This window comes from Paramisgurnus dabryanus, chromosome 2 (genome assembly GCF_030506205.2).
Source record: "Paramisgurnus dabryanus chromosome 2, PD_genome_1.1, whole genome shotgun sequence".
Lineage (NCBI taxonomy): Eukaryota > Metazoa > Chordata > Actinopteri > Cypriniformes > Cobitidae > Paramisgurnus > Paramisgurnus dabryanus.
Window position 1 is genome coordinate 45401323 of NC_133338.1, and position 16972 is coordinate 45418294.

At 36.4% G+C, this 16972-nt stretch overlaps 1 protein-coding gene across 2 annotated transcripts in view; it reads right to left on the reverse strand.

Annotated features, from left to right (window-relative positions):
* Positions 1-16972, reverse strand: part of LOC135778588 (B-cell scaffold protein with ankyrin repeats-like) — a 52423-nt gene that overhangs the window by 14779 nt on the left and 20672 nt on the right. For both annotated transcript variants that reach the window (XM_065288980.2, XM_073812932.1), the window contains one exon: positions 14403-14596. In XM_065288980.2, coding sequence (XP_065145052.1) covers positions 14403-14596 — 194 coding nt within the window. The remainder of the gene's footprint in view (positions 1-14402; positions 14597-16972) is intronic.

The following is a 16972-nucleotide window of genomic DNA, read 5'->3' on the forward strand; positions in this document are numbered from 1 at the left end:
GTTTGAATTTCATCAGCTCATTTGCATTTTAAAGGACACACCCAAAACGCAGCATTTTTGCTCGCACCTACAAAGTGGCAATTTTAACATGCTATAATAAATTATCTATATGGTATTTTGAGCTTAAACTTCACATGTGTACTCTGGGGACACCAAAGATTGATTTTGCATCTTAAAAAAGTCTTGTGACATGGCCCCTTTAAATACTATTTACCACCTGCTTTTAACACGCAGCATCAATTACCCAAACAAATAGTGGTCACTTTTTAAAATAAGCCGTGATGTGTAGTAACTCTCATTTGCATAGCTGCAAATTTGTGACGAAAACGTTTCAATACCACATGTGGCGTGCATAAGACAAATAAATATATTATTCTATTATTTATTCTGAAATAAATTAATTTATGTGGCCAAACATATTCTTTGATTATTCCTATATTGTCACAGCCTTCCAAATTAGAAACATTTTACATGGTCTATCTGACAATTCACTGCAGTGTAAAATAATGTAAGAAATACATAGAGGCCAGTAAACATTTTGAATTACCATGGACCTGATCAAGGGGCAACCTTCCTCCAACAGGGAGTCAATCCCATAAACCTCCATGTTAAAATGGCCAAATTTACAGAAATAAATGTTTACATCCTGGTACAAAAAGTGTTTTTGGTCTATATAGCTAATTTTGCTCTTCATGATAACTGTGAGGGCGTGAATTATTTAAAATCAAGCCGTGAAGTTCTGCATAATTAAGGGCGTGGTCACTTGAGTGACGGCTGAATTGCCTCTGATGTCACTACCGTCAAGCTAGGCTAGTGCATTTTTGGTTATTCGCGAGTGCCGCACTGCCAAGATGGTGATGACAGGCTCCGCCCACTATGGGCTTCAAAAAAGCTCTACACAAACCTATGGGTGACGTCACGAATACCACGTCCATATTTTTACAGTCTGTAGACCTGATCCAACCTTACTCCTCACTGTTTAAAAACTGGAGATATACTCCAGTATTTGTTTTCATTGGATTTGATTCAATTCAATTGATGCTTTCACTGGTTAAATTGGATCATCTTTAGTGAAAAGGGCTTTTCAAGGCCCTCAAAACCAGACAAAGCAATGCCATAACAGGCCACACACTCAACAAATACAAGTATTTTATTCAACAGCACAAAGAAAAGGGCCACGATCGAAAATACACATCAAAAAGCACACTGTGAACGAGGATAAGCACATGATGCTTGTCTGTTTTGCCAGTACTCAATTTGAGTTGGAAAGCATCAACAGTACTTTAAAGCAAACCAAATGTCTTATAAGGGAAGTAGGGGAAGCTGATTTGACTATTCGGTACGGACTGAAAGCACCCACTATTACACATTACTGAGGCAGGCGCCGCAAGGCTATTATTCAAATATCAAACAAATCTCAGTGTCACGCCAGTATCCTGCTGGTAATAATGCATTTGTTCAATGTGCTCAAGTTGTAATAAAACCGTTACGAAATGTCATTTGATGAAATACCATTAGCAGAGATGAGGCACATTGAGGTCATTGGAGACTGATTTGTCTCTGAGAAAGCGGATATTTTCTTTTGTAGCCATTTTTTGTTTAAGGTGAATTCAATTCACCGAATGACCTGACAAAAGATCTGTTATATCTGTTTCAGAAAGAAAACCTGTTAGTTTTAATAAATAACAGCTGCACATACACTGTTAGAAAGAAATGGTAAAAAATGTATCCCAGCTGTCACTGGGGCAATACTTTTTAAATTGTCCTAATATGTAACATTAGGTACAGACATGTATACATTTGACCTTATTTTTTTGACAATGTACAGTAGCGCCCAAAAGTACTTACTAAAAACTGTTGGAGCCAACTTGACATTTTTTATATTTTATGCATTTGGTAAATGCTTTTAGACAGAGCACTACAACTAAGGTACACATTTGATTAGTATATGTATTCTCATGGGATTGAACCTTTGACCTTCTGTGCTAATGCATTGCTTTACTAATTTAGCTACAGTAACCATTGTACAACAAAATGTCAAAACTTGGAGCAATCATTTTAAAACAAACATTTCACAAAAAGAAATTAAAATCTACTATTGTATTAAACAATAGATACAGTGTTCAAATTAAGACAAATGTATTGTAACATTATATGGTTGTCAGACTTTGTGTCCACAGTTAATGTGATGGACTGCACTCGTGATTACTCTTCTCCTCAAATTTACTCTTGTGTTTTAGCAATTACATCATACATCCACTAAACATAATCAGACCAGTGGGTAAAGACAGTTGTAAAATTGGTTAATAAATTGCTATAATAAAACATCACTGGTCATTTGGTTTGAAATTTTGTATTAGATGATTTAAAATCCATATTGTATACATAAAATGGATAGTTCACCCAAAAATGAAAATACTGTAACTATTTACTCATTATTTGGGTGAACTACACCTTAAAGTTTTACTAAACCTTTGTGGCCACAGTATTACATCAAACTTATATCACATGACTACTAAGTCTCCAGTGATTAAGATGTTGATTTGATCTGTCAGGATGACTTACGTTTCCTTTCAGAGCCCACACAGTACAATGTTATTAACACAAGTCATTATTTATACAGCGTCCTTGGAAATCAATCCAGTCCTCTGATCAATACACCACAATCATTAAGCAATTCCCCTTCTCTCCACCTAGAAGTCAATCCAAGTATCGAGCGCACACATCAACCCAAAGGTACGCTGGACAACTAAAAAACACGGCCCTCGTATATAATAGATTTTATTTTAATGGCAACATTAAACTTTAAATATGAGGTTGTTCAAGAATTCTGGTGTTATTCGTTTTGTGAAACTAACACTATTCAAATTGCATTAGTGCTGGACGTAGTATCAAATAGATGTGACAAGTTCATTTAAAGCCCACACAGTCTTAATTTTGAAAATGTGAGATTTCACAGACAATAAAGTTTAACAGAATGTTTTTTTGTGTGCTGCACTAAAAGAAAGAGAAGAAATAGGACGGCTTCTTGTCTAGTACATTGCCAAACTTCTGCTGAAGCTGATTAAAATGTGAGGAAAAGCACCAAGACGGTTGACAAAAATCGCTTTTGTGCACTTTTGAGGATATAACCTGCCATTGTGATGGAGCTCAGTTGTTTTTAGTTGGAATTCAAAAACAGTTTCTCAATAATGGACAAAAGCTTACCAACTATAAGAAGATATCTGTGATCAACTACAACTTTGTATTAGCAGACATTTTATTCAAAGCAACCTTGTATTATAAGGCATCAGTGTCGGCTTGTGACTGCTCATCCGAGGGGCGCAAATTCAAAATATTTGTTCGGAATGTCATGTGAACCATGTGCATCACATGTTTTGTCAAAGAAGTGCCTGCTGCACATGCGTCAAACCCGTTTATGATAAAAGAGACGCTCACGTTCACAAAATGCCCTCGAAAGAAGTCATCGGCCGCCACTGCAAGGCATACATTTTATCTGTATGTGTGTTCCCTTGGGATTGAACACATGATCTTTTGTGAGGCTAATGCAATGCTCTATTAACTAGCTACAGGACAGCATGCTAAAGGTATAAAAAAAAAAAATTCTGGGAATGAAACCAATGATCATTGCTAGTGCCATTCTCTTTTTAAGCTACATGACCCAACAATTTCCCTGATATTGTACAGTATGTTGTTCTGATGCACAGACGAGTTTATAGATGCAGAGATAAGACACTTCTGGGAAAGCAATTACATTTTCTCTATGCCATTTTACCGTATAACTCACACAATATAAGGGAAGGTGATTTGCATGGATACGGACTCTCCTTGATGATTGAAGATGAGCATATTTCAAAGAAACAAACAATGGACAGGAAAATCTGAGGTCATGGATATTGTCAAGCTTCATCCAACTCCACTTATCTCTGGGCTGGATTTGAAATGCAGCCACGCAAGATACAAACCATCTGAGCAGAAAGAAGCAATCAAAATGAGTTTAGACTGAGTGACTTGGGTTTGGAGAACTTTAAAGATCTGAATCCAGTGTGACTTCTCTTGGCACTAAGCACTCTTTTGAGAAGACTGAAGTCCTGAAATCATCAATTAGATTATTATAAATTAGGATTTCATTTCATTTAGGTTTAAAAGAGCCTGCAGGTTCCTGCTATTGCTTAAAGAGTAACTAAACCCTAAACCAACTTTGTTTAGTAAATGATCTGTAAGAATGATGTTTTATTAGTCCTGTTCATTGATTTTAGTAAGTTTTTTGACATTTGGGTATAAAGTGTTTCAATACTACAATATATGGTGTAAAAACGTCTGAGTGCTGCCCTCTTCAGGTTGAACGGTGGCTACTGCAGTTGAATTTTCCTATTGGATGTTGGGTCCAAAAAATAACTTGTGACGTAAGCAGATTCAAGCTCACCACGCCCTTGTTACGATCTCACCTAGTTCGTCCCCTCTATCTCCGTTGGGATCTGCCCACTTTTCTTGGATTTTTCAAATATTGCCAGTGGGTGAGTCACGCTCTGACCAGGGGTTTAGTTACGTTTTAAGTATAAGAGGAGTTAACTCATAATTTAATTCCGTTTTTAATACTGCATGCAAATTTCCTGGTTGTATTCTAATAAAGAGACTAATAAATAATTATAAATGGTCACTATACCATTTCAAAACACAACCAAATCTAATTGTGGCATGGTGACATTTGCACAGCACTTTATTGCACTGACATCAAATACAGATCATGAATTAAAATTAGGCCACTATGGGGTGGTTTCCCGGACAGGGATTAGCTTAAGTCAGGACTATGTCTTAGTTTAATTAGGAAATATAACTAGTTTTAACAAACATATTTTAAGATATATCAGTATAAGTTGTTTTCTGTTTGGACAGCTCTTACATTTATTTCAGTCCAGGACTAGTCTAATCCCTGTCTGGGAAACCGTCCCTATATGCCATAAAATTGAGAGCAACATTACAAGTGAGAGAAATATTATATTTAAATCTTTAACACTGGTCTCCCCAACATGATCTCACAAAAATCCGTGAAATAGTCACGCATTATTTTGCTCAGTTTTGCGTGACATTGTCACGTATTTCCACCATATTACGTGCCCCTGACACGACTTGCTTTTCCGTGACAGTTTCACGTATTGGTTACTCAACTGTTTTTCCTATTTTTAAACAATTTTCGCTTCGGTTTGGGGTTAGATTTGCTGTTTGCGTTAGGATGTCACTTAATGTATTGGTTTATGAAAAAAAAATTGTATGCTTTTTAAACCATCGTCGCCTGACGTTGGGGTTAGAGTTGGGTTTGGGTAAGGATGTCATTTTATGTAACAGAAGGTTGTTCTAACCCCAAACCGAAGCGACAATTGTAAGAAAATAGGAAAAACAGTTGAGTAACCAATACGTGAAACTGTCACGGAAAAGAAGTCGTGTCAGGGGCACGTAATATGGTGGAAATACGTGACAATGTCACGCAAAACTGAGCAAAATAATGCGTGACTATTTCACGTATTTTGTGAGATCAGGTTGACAGGGGAACAGAAACAATTTGACAAGTGCAGTGACTGATTAAGGCAGTGTTTCTCAACCCTGGTCCTCAAGGACCCCCTTCCAGAATGTTTTAGATGTCTCCTTATTTAAAACATCTGTACCAACTCATCAGCCACCTTCCAGAATGTCACCCCAACAAGCTAATAATTTAAATCAGGTGTGTTAATTAAGGAGACATCTAAAACATTCTGGAAGGGGTCCTTGAGGACCAGGGTTGAGAAACACTGGATTAAGGGATAACTCTTTATAAAGTAATGGTCATTTCTGGACTATAATGACAGCTAAAGCCTCAGTCAGCCACTACCAGTGGTGCAAAATGGTGGCCATGTTCTGTTGCCATTGCACTGTTTTTAATCAATTTCTCAGTCATGAATGCTGATCAGATGGCTCCCTGGAGTCATTTAAATATGCTCTGTTGGCATGACTACCATTCTGACACGTGACTAAGGAGAGTATTCCAAAGTTCATCTACTTATAAAGTGGATGATTGATTAAACTTATTTTGCATATAATAATAATAAGCATAAACTATATTTCTGCCCACAGGTTGCTTATTTCCATGAATAAATGTTTGTTTATCGTGAGACGTTTAACAGCACTGGTAGTCCTAATGTCCTGACTTGATTCAGACAGTCCTATCATAAGTGGATGACATGTTTATGAGGTTAAGCTGAATTATGACCGCATGCCGAATGTCCTCACAATAGAAACACGTTGACCTTTTAAAATAGGTTTTCTTGATGAAGACCATGTCATTATAAATAACATTTAAACATGATAATGAGTACTGGGTTTATTTATTTATGTGACTTATTGTAATGATCCTTCTTTTATTAGTATAGTCTTCAAGAGTGCAATACTGATGTGTGTCAGAGTGAATGAATAAATAAGACATGATCCAACAACCTATATTACAGGCTACTAATCTATTGTGCATTGCAAATATTGTCTGATTACTTTTACAGATGATTTAAATGAAATATATCGACAGGTGTCAACTGCAGAAAGGATCTGTGCTGAAAATAAAAAAAAACACAGATAGCATTTCCGGAGATAAAAGCAACAAAATGATCCATAAATGTCAAGGTCTGACTATTGCAAGGAACCTAACGTGAAGTCAATACTTCATCAAGCAGATTGACAATCTGAGGACAGCATGATTAATAGATTGTTTTGCAAGTGAATGACACCATTAATTGGTCATCAATACACGGTATATAAACAATGTCTAGTCTACAAAACAACCGAGCTAAAGCTTCTTTATTGGATGGTAAAAATGCAGCATTTTTGTCAAATCAACATATATTTATACTACTTTAACTTAAAAAATTAAGCATATGTTTTACAGTGTGATTATCAAATCATTTCTGAATGTACGGTATTAAATGGACCTTACTCCTGGCATATGTTTGTGAATGTATTCACTACATTCTTAAAGGGATAGTTCACTTCACCCAAAAATGGTATATCATTTGGGATACTCATCCTCATGTTGTTCTAAATCTGTATGAGTTTGATGTCACAGTCAACGGCACCCTCTGACATTCATTTTGTTTCCTACTTACTGAAGCTGAAATGTTAACTGAAGCACATGTGACCCTGGACCACAAAACCAGTCATAAGTAGCATGGGTATATTTGTAGCAATAGTCAAAATACATTGTATGGGTCAAAATTATAGATTTTTAATGCCAAAAATTATTAGGATATTAACTCTTTTCCCACCATTGACGAGTCAACTCGTCAATTAAGAGAAAACGCTTCCCTGCCAATGACACGTTTTTCCGGCAATCCATATTTCCGCTATTATCTTATAAAACGTATAAAACCTGGAAGCAACCACCCAGGGCAAACAGTTCAAACACTGTTTATTTTGATGATCGCTCTCAATCCAATCTCTATCAAAAGTCCTTCACAAAAATGGAATTATCTCAGCTTTTTGCTCAAAATGTGGTCTTTTTTGAAGAAACATACACATATTTGAGAGGTGATTAAAGAAAACAAATGTTTGAAAGCAAACAAAGCAAGGGTTTGTTCTTTATTTCAAATATGGTATGCAGGGCCGGCGTCAAAGGGGGGCATTCGCGGGCAAACAGGTTGTTGTGCCCCCCCTACAAAGTTTTTTATTAATTTAATATATATCAAGAATAATTAAAATAAATTAAACATTGAATGTTTCATGACTTGTAGGAAAATATAGTTGATATATGTTTTCTTTAATTAAAATAGACCAGTTTCTCTGATTGGATGTATTGCCGCGTCTCACCCGTCTTATGTCTTTAGCATATTTGTGACTTGATACTAGCAACGTGGGCCCGGTTCCCCGATAACGTTCACTCTTAGCGTGCTAAGAAGACTCAAAAAGATATATCTTACCAAAGTTGTTGATGTTCCTAAGTGTGTTCCCCGAAGTGTCTCTTAGGAAGCTTCTTAACACGCTGCCTCTAAGAACGACGTACAATGGCGCTGTCCCAAGTAAAGGTGCTGAATTATTTGCGATCGATCATTCAGGGATCGATTTTCCACTTCACGCGAAGGTGCATTACGACGTTAAGAAAGACAACACGTTATATACAAATGGAACATTACTCAAATTATTCCAGTCACATTTATTTTAACATAGTTTAAGTTATCCGTAAAATATAAACTATTAATTAAATTATCAAATTGTCAGTAATACGGGTAGACGAACAGGGTATCCCTCGCTATTTATCCACCCTCCTTATCCCGTTGTGCCACTTGTGCCGCTTCTTGACATGGGTTTTGACTTTAAAAAAATATGTAATACACTTTTATACGAATGTTAAGGTACTTAACAATCAGAATTGATAGGCAAGCAGCTGCAGTATTTCTGTTTAATGCAGTATTGCTTACCATTAATGTTTTCAATAAAAAGCAACCTAGTTAGATAGAGAATATGGTCTGAGAAGATCTAGCAGCTCCATAATGAGTTGTCTTGGAAGGCGGTTTTTTTATTTAGCCACGTCAATGTCAAAAGGTTTAAGGGTTGACGAATAAAAAAATTGGCATGGATTAAACAGTTACGCGGCCGGTGTTGTGTGGAAGTCTGATATGTTTCCCTTTAGTGTATAGTGTTTTTATAGCATTTTTATCACATGATACGTTTATTCTTTATATACATTGAAAGTTTTAATGGCTACTGAGATGTATATGTGTGCATTTATGAAATGTATCTTGACTGTTCTTGATTGTAAGTCAATTATTTTTACAGTATGAATCATATTATATGTATAATATATATTTATTATGTTTGGAAACTTAACAGTTTTAAAACAAACAGTAGAGAAAAAAAGAAAAGAAAAAGACAGGCTATATGTTAAAAGACATAAAACTGTCAAATATGAAATATTTAATAAATTGTATAATAGAATACATAACATTATTGCTTTTTAGTATAACCAATTGAAATCTTTCATCTTTCTAAATAAATTATAAATGTAACGTGATGAAAACGCTATAAACATAGAGGGAACAGACTTCAATGAGGAAGAAACACCGGCGCCGTCTTTGATTCATTAGTTCTGATACCAAATAAAGTCAACTGCATAAATAGTCCTGTATCCATTGCAAACATATTTTATTATAAGTCTTAAAAATGTCCATAACATAAAATCATTGTCAGCATACCATAGTTTGACTTGTACTGCGCTGCGCTGATTTCTAAAGACAGCGGCGATAGCGTTTTGCGCTCAAACAACGCTAAGAGAGAGCTTACGAATGGTCCAGACCAACCTTACGAAAGTGTGACTTACAGAAGATATACTTAGCGTACGAACGTTTTGGGAATCGTGCCATAGAGTTAAGAGAGAGGTTAAGGAATAGGTTAAGAACTACTTAGCGATAAGAACGTTTTGGGGAACCGGGCCGTGTTTTTTCGCGGCATTTTATGGATCGTGTAAAATATGGATATTAGAACATTTAGAACGAACCAGCACCGCCTGCTTCATCTGACTTGTAAACACAGACTGGCTCAAACTTAGAGATTAGAGGTCGAGGTGGAATTAACAAATCTACAGGACACTGTTTTAAGGAAGTTTAATGTTCGTACACGCCGTCTTCAGCTATTTTAAATGTAAGTTAGCGTTGTTTTAAATTACATAAGCTTAAATGTGAAGTGTGGCTATAGACCGTTAACAGCATTACGACGTGATTATGGTAAAGCGGCTTTTTTAAAGCTAGGACGCGGTGTGCACTGCGCTATGAAACCCATTCATTTCAATGGCTTGCGCCGCACGAGGGCGGTTTGTTGTTGCGTCGAGCAAAGCGCAAGCGCAGAGGAGCTCAGCTTGCGCTCACGCCCCGGTCGAAGTTCAATAGTTTTGCGGACAGTTTGTGGTCTTTTGCACTTTATACGGGAAATGAGCTGACAGTGTGTACCAGTTGTATGAGTGTGTGCTTGCACTGTATTTGTTGTTTTAATGTCTTGTTTTTGCAAGTTATTGTTGCTATTGCGTGCCCCCCCATTGGAAGCCAAGTGCCCCCCTGTAAGTTATGGTCTGGCGCCGGCTCTGATGGTATGTTTATATTTAAAGAAGGAACATTTTCTAGAAGGTATTAAACTTTTGTGAAAATCATAAAAATGCTGGCGCTGGCTGGCAAATTTCTTTTAAAAACATGGAAAAATCATGTTCATGAAGATATTTAGTACATTTCCTACTGTAAATATATCAGAAATGTATTTATTAGTAATATGTGTTGCTAAGGACTTTTGTAAAGTCAATTGTAAAGGTGTTTTCTCAATATTTAGATTTTTTGCACCCTCAGATTCCAGATTTCAAATTGTTGTATATTGGCCAAATATTGTCCTGTCCTAATAAAACATACATCAATGGAAAGCGTATTTATTCAGCAAATTTATTCAAAAAATCAATTATATGGGACTGTAGTAAATATGTGGTTAACTTAGCGGTCATAAATACAGTAGGTCAAATATGGACAAACCCAACAATTGGGTTAATTTCAACCCAAATTCTGGGTTAACTCAACCCATAGTTGGGTAACAACATCCCATTATAGGGTTATTTATAACCAAACAGTTAATTAATCCAATTATGAGTTAAAAAAGACCGCTTTTTGAGTGTAGGTTCATTTTAACTCAATGGTTGGGTTTGAACATGTCTAACCCTATCATGGTCTAAAACAAACAACGATTTAGAGTGGACTTAATAAGCTTTCTTAGTCTTAATGCTGTGCTGCTTGTAAAGCAACTAAAGCAAGTTAATTAGATGGGTGAAGGGTAAAGGCAGAGTCATTTGACGTAACTGGCACAAGACCTGATGGCATATATTAGCAAACTGCCCTCTAGAACCATGTTTTGTGTTGCATAATTAACATCTATTGACTGTCATCTATTCATTAAATATTCATAGCACTATTGTTATTACATGTGAATGTAATAATAGACAAGGAGGGGGTTGAAACTGTTTGATCCACAACGAATCTCTGATTCTACTGACAATTTGAAAGTAAATAAACATTCAATTTGGTTTTGGCTATATACTCATAAATAAGCCATTAGTAGAAAGGTTTTAGTTAAAGCACATCCACATAGTTAAACAAACTGATCTAACAAGCAATTAGCTTTAATTGGTTGTTTAAATGAGTAGATGGATGTGCGTGTGTGAGAGAGAAAGCACTCAGTATAAAAAAACTGAATGGTTTACTGGGTTTGGTGCTCACTGCACTCTATGCTGGGTTGTTGTTACCTAGTCTTGCATATCTAGACTTAGGAAGTCTAGGAACCATGGCAGCTTTGAATGGCCAAGGACCACCCAAAAGACCATATGATTGATACGCACAGTAAAGCAACCTTCTTGTTTTGCTTTGTGCTGCATCATGCCGCCACAATAACAGACCGGTGTGCAACCATCATTCACGAATGTCTGTAAAGTTTATAACAACGAAAGCAAACACGTTAAAATTCCTTGCATACTTTTAAACATGCAGCGTTTGTTCGATCTTGATAAAGCATAGTCACCAATGTAAACATGAGTTTTCTTCTTCGATCAGATAGGCTTTGTGTAACCGTGCTGTGAAATTTTTTTGCCCCCCTTCCTGATTTTAAAGATAACACAAGTTAACACAAAATGCAGTTTAAAAATTATGTTGTTTTCAACCCAGTCCAAAATGTTATGTTGGTCCCCTTTCGACCCAATGCTGGGTTGCAAATAACCCAGTATTTTTTTGGAGTATGGGTTTGGTGTTGGAGTATCAACATACATGTAGGGTTCATATGGTGACAAAGAATCAGAATTTTAAGTTATGCATCAGGGAAAAATAACTGCAGGAATCAGTTAAAGGAATATTCCATTTTCTTAAAAGAAAAATCCAGATAATTTACTCACCACCATGTCATCCAAAATGTTGATGTCTTTCTTTGTTCAGTCGAGAAGAAATTATGTTTTTTGAGGAAAACATTGCAGGATTTTTCTCATTTTAATGGACTTTAATAGAGCCCAACATTTAATATTTAACTCAACACTTAACAGTTTTTTTCCAACGGAGTTTCAACGGACTATAAACGATCCCAAGCGAGGCATAAGGGTCTTATCTAGCGAAGCGATTGTCATTTTTTATAAGAAAAATAAAAAATCTGCTCTTTTAAACCACAACTTTTCGTCTAGATCCGGTCGTGATACGTCAGCGTGACCCCACGCAATACGTCATGACGTCAAGAGGTCACAGAGGACGAACGCGAAACTCCGCCCCAGTGTTTACAAGTGTGTTGAAAGAGAACCATTTCTACGTTGTTGTATGTCACTGATACTAATTAATGTCTTTGTGTCAGTTTATTGTTTACAATGGTCCGCAAATGTGCATTTTATATATGTAACACGTGACCTCCCTACGTCACTAAGCATTTACGTTAGGTAACGCTGGACTGGACCTAGACGAAAAGTTGTGGTTTAAAAGAGCATATTTTTAATTTTTCTTGTCAAAAATGACAATCGTTTCGCTAGATAAGACCCTTATGCCTCGTTTAGGATCGTTTATAGTCCGTTGAAAAAAACTGTTAAGTGTTGAGTTAAGTATTAAATGTTGGGCTCTATTAAAGTCCATTAAAATGAGAAAAATCCTGCAATGTTTTCCTCAAAAAACATAATTTCTTCTCGACTGAACAAAGAAAGACATCAACATTTTGGATGACATGGTGGTGAGTAAATTATCTGGATTTTTCTTTTAAGAAAATGGAATATTCCTTTAAGGATTTAGGTAGCCAAACCTGTGATATGAATACTTTGTCAACTATGTCTAGGTATCTTATACAGTACAAACCTACAGAATTTCATCAGTTTTGTCTCAAAGAATGTTGCTTTAATATCTATTATTGATGTATTCAAAGGAATTTTGAAGCGTCGCTGTGCTTTAAAGACTGAACACGTCAGTCATTGTGGATTTGCACATACGTGCTGTGTAACAGATTGTTGTCTAGTACATTTTAATGGGATTATATATTAAGAGAGCCCAGCAGAAATCCAGCTTCCTCTAGGCTCGGCTAATGGATTCCTAGATACACATTTGGATGCATACTAAATGAGGATAGTGTGTCATTAGAAGCTAAACGCTCCATGCAATACTTTCCTGCTTGCTTTCATCTTAGTAGTAAACAGAGGGTTGAACATAACCAAGCTATCTCATATTAGCATAACGATGGAAAAAAACACCATTAGTGAGGGGAAATCTAAGCATTAGCATTCTGCCGAAACCCCCCTCTGACCCTCTTAGCTCAAGAGTCCTTCCCACCAGAACACCCAATGCAGCCAGGCGTGAAAGAACCGACGCTGCAATGCACTGGGTATCTTTTTTCTTCAAACATCTGTTAGAGGGTTTTTACTGGAAGATGCAACAGGAAAAGAATGCTAATGAAATATGTATAATTATCTTTAGAAAAAAATACTGCTTACAATACCTTCTATACATACAAAATGTCTACCCAGTCTCACAAAATTATGTACCTATAGTCACGTAATTATTTTATAAATTTCCGCGTTTTTTTGTGAACGTATCATGAATTTCTGTTTATGTGTCATTGTCACGTATTGATTACTCAACTGCTTCTTCCTATTTTCAAACCATTTTCCCTTCGGTTTAGGGTTAGATTTGGTGTTTGCGTTAGGATGTCACTTAAAGTATTTGTTTATACTATTTATATTATTATATTTTCTAAATGTAAAACATTGTCGCCTGGCGTTAGGGTTAGAGTTGGGTTTGGGTAAGGATGTCATTTTATGTAAATCCAACCCTAAACCGAAGCAACAATGTTAAGAAAATAGGACAAAACAGTTGAGTAACCAATACGTGACAATGACACATAAACAGACATTCGTGATTTGATCACAAAAAAAATGCGAAAATTCGTGACAGTAACACGAAAAAGAATAAAAAAATTACGTGACCATAGGTACGTTATTTCATGTGACTGTTTTAATACAAAAAAATAACAGTTAATCTAATAAGTCAATCTTAAACTGGTGGTCTTCTTCCTCCGCTTAGTTTTTTAGTTTACAAACTCTGCAATCTAAATAGGAAGTCGTCAGCGCAACTAGCTTTTAAAAAGCTGAGACTCTCATTGGTTTATTGCATGTTACGCCCAAAACACACCCATTACTCATTACAAGAATAGGAACAACCCTTTTAGGCTGTGCGCTTGGCGCACAAACCATTTTTCCCGCTGTTAAATTAGCAAAAGTGGCATCGGACATGCCAGTTTAGACCGTGCGCCGTGGGCTTTAGACAATGCGCTTAGATCGTTAAAATATGGTCCAAAATCGTGGCTCACCCAACAACTTTTACAAGCACAAAACAAAATGTTTTACTCACCAGTGACTCCTTAAGAAGGATGTAGAGCTGCTTGTGACCATTTATGTGTGCAAGATCCAGTGGTGTGTATCCATATTTATTGGTGATCTTTAGGGCTTGCATGGCTCCGGGACACTGCAGGAGAGCACCAGCCAAATCCCTCAATCCATGTTGGGCCGAAAAATGCAAGAGAGTAGGGATATCCTCTTGAACATCTGAAACATTACCATCTATAGAATTAGGCCTTAATAAATAAAATAAAAAGAGTTTTCTGAGAAAATTATTGTTAACTATTGAAGATAACCTTTAAAATTTGCTTTATGTGATTAAAAGTAAAAAAATATAATCATCCTGTCTAAGTTAGATCAAAAACATTTCTAAAAGTTTAGATAATCTACACTCCGAAAAACGGTACATGAAGTTATTAAAGTTTTCACTGGGGCGGTACCTTCTAAAAGAGTATACTTTTGTACCTAAAAGGCACATTGGTACCTCTATGGTACGCACTGGAACCTTACAGGTACATACACTGGTATAGGACCTTTTCAAAAGGTAGTGTCCCAGTGACAAAAAGGTACAATTTTTTGCGTGTAGAACAGAACGAGCCATCCAACGTGACTTAGAGTGTATCGAGGCTTTAATTTCAGATGCCGAGAAGCTCATTCTTGCATTTATGACTTTAAAATTGACTATTGTAACTCATTGCCTGGTGGGTGTCCTGCAGGCCAAGTAACTAAGCTTCGACTGGTCCATAACACAGCAGCTATAGTGCTCACTGGATCTAAGAAATATGATCAAATAAGGCCAATTTTTTCATCACGTACTGTATCAAGTATTGAATACATTTTAAAGTCTCGCTAATAAAGCTTTTCTGTAAATGGTCTAGCCCCTCCGTATCTTTGTGAGTTACTATCAGAGAGTACAATCCAATGCGTACATTGCAGTCGCAAAATTCTACATTGTTAATAATTTCTGGAATATTAAAATCATGTAAAGGTGGTAAATCTTTCTATTTCTCCACTAAATTTTTTTTTTGGGGTTGTTTCAATGTAACCCATCAGTCGGGTTTGTCCATATTTGACCCAACTGGTTTGAAACAAGCGAGCATTTTGTAGAGTGTAGCCACTTTAGAAAGTAAACTGTAGTAAACACTGTAGTAAACTTTAGAAAGACCTTCCTGGCCATGTTCGGCATTCAGAAACAATTAACCAGTTTAAGTCTAAACTAACGTCTCATCTCTTTAAACAAGTTTTTCACTTATTCAGATCGTAAACATATTGATGCAACAACAGTACGTATGACTGGAACCAAACACACATTCATTGTACTGTATGGCTTTAATATTACATGTTTGAATCATAAGCCTAAGCCTCTACGCCAATATCAGCTTGTTTTGTCTCTTTGTCTCATCCTCGGGTCCCCGAGGACACCTGAGATCAACAGACCCAGTTTCAGTTTGGCCTCATGTTTATCCAAGTTCCAGATCTGTCCATCCTCATGCTGCCCAACTGATGACTACAATCAATAAAGCTGGAGGTAACCTGTGTCACCCAGAAGCAATATGAAATGGACTTCTTTATTCATCTATTCACAATCTGCTTAATTTGCCTGCTTATTTTACATATTACATTCCTCAACCACTAAACATTTGCCCCAAAACTGACATTTTTAATCTAAGATCTAATTGTTCAGTAACTCATTATTTGCTCTCATTTATTCAACCAAAAAGGCCCTTATGGCGATGTATGCTTCTTAGCACACATTTTCACTTTTACAGTGCAGGTCATGTAAAAGTGTTCCTTTTAAATTAGTTGACTTTCATTAATCAGATACAGGGGCTAAGGTTAAAATGCGTCATGATCCTAATAGCTTTATCTAGCACTTCAACTTAATGAGTGTGTGTCTAAACAGCAAACAAGAGGTTTCGTAAAACGATCTAAAACAAAACAAGTACATTAAACTGCATACATTATATCAACTAGTGGGTGGACCTTTGAGATATATTGATATCCTGTTTTATGTTGTTGTTGCACAGAAATGAGACTTCACTTTTTAAACTGTTAACCATTGCAAACTTCGTAGACTTGTTTATGCATTGAAAGCCTTTGTATGATGATGCATTATGTTTTTGTTAGGTAACTTTTGCTTTGGCTTTGTGTGGAAACATCTACTTTTAAAATTTAACACGAGGATAACGGAATGCGTGATCGAATTTTAATTCCTCATCTGAACCTCGGATCAATCATACCATCGTCACCATGCAATCAATTAAGCTGGGGTGTGTTTTCCTAAAGCATTGTTTATTGTTACCATTGAACTCTAATGGTAACCACAGAACTTGTGACCATACTTTTGGGAAAAGCACTGACATTAGAAAAGGCTTCGTGCATTGCGAGATGTGGCTATGTATCACGCTTTAGCGCGTGTAGTTGAAAGGAGAAGCAGATGAAGGCGTATGGGAGATATCTGAGGCAGATCACTTGTAGCTTCAAGTTCGCTCTATGTTTTTACTCCGAGAGGTCAATAACAATAGTTTCATAATGCGATGCATACTGTGTGCCCCAAAACATACAGGAATTCAAGCTCCAACC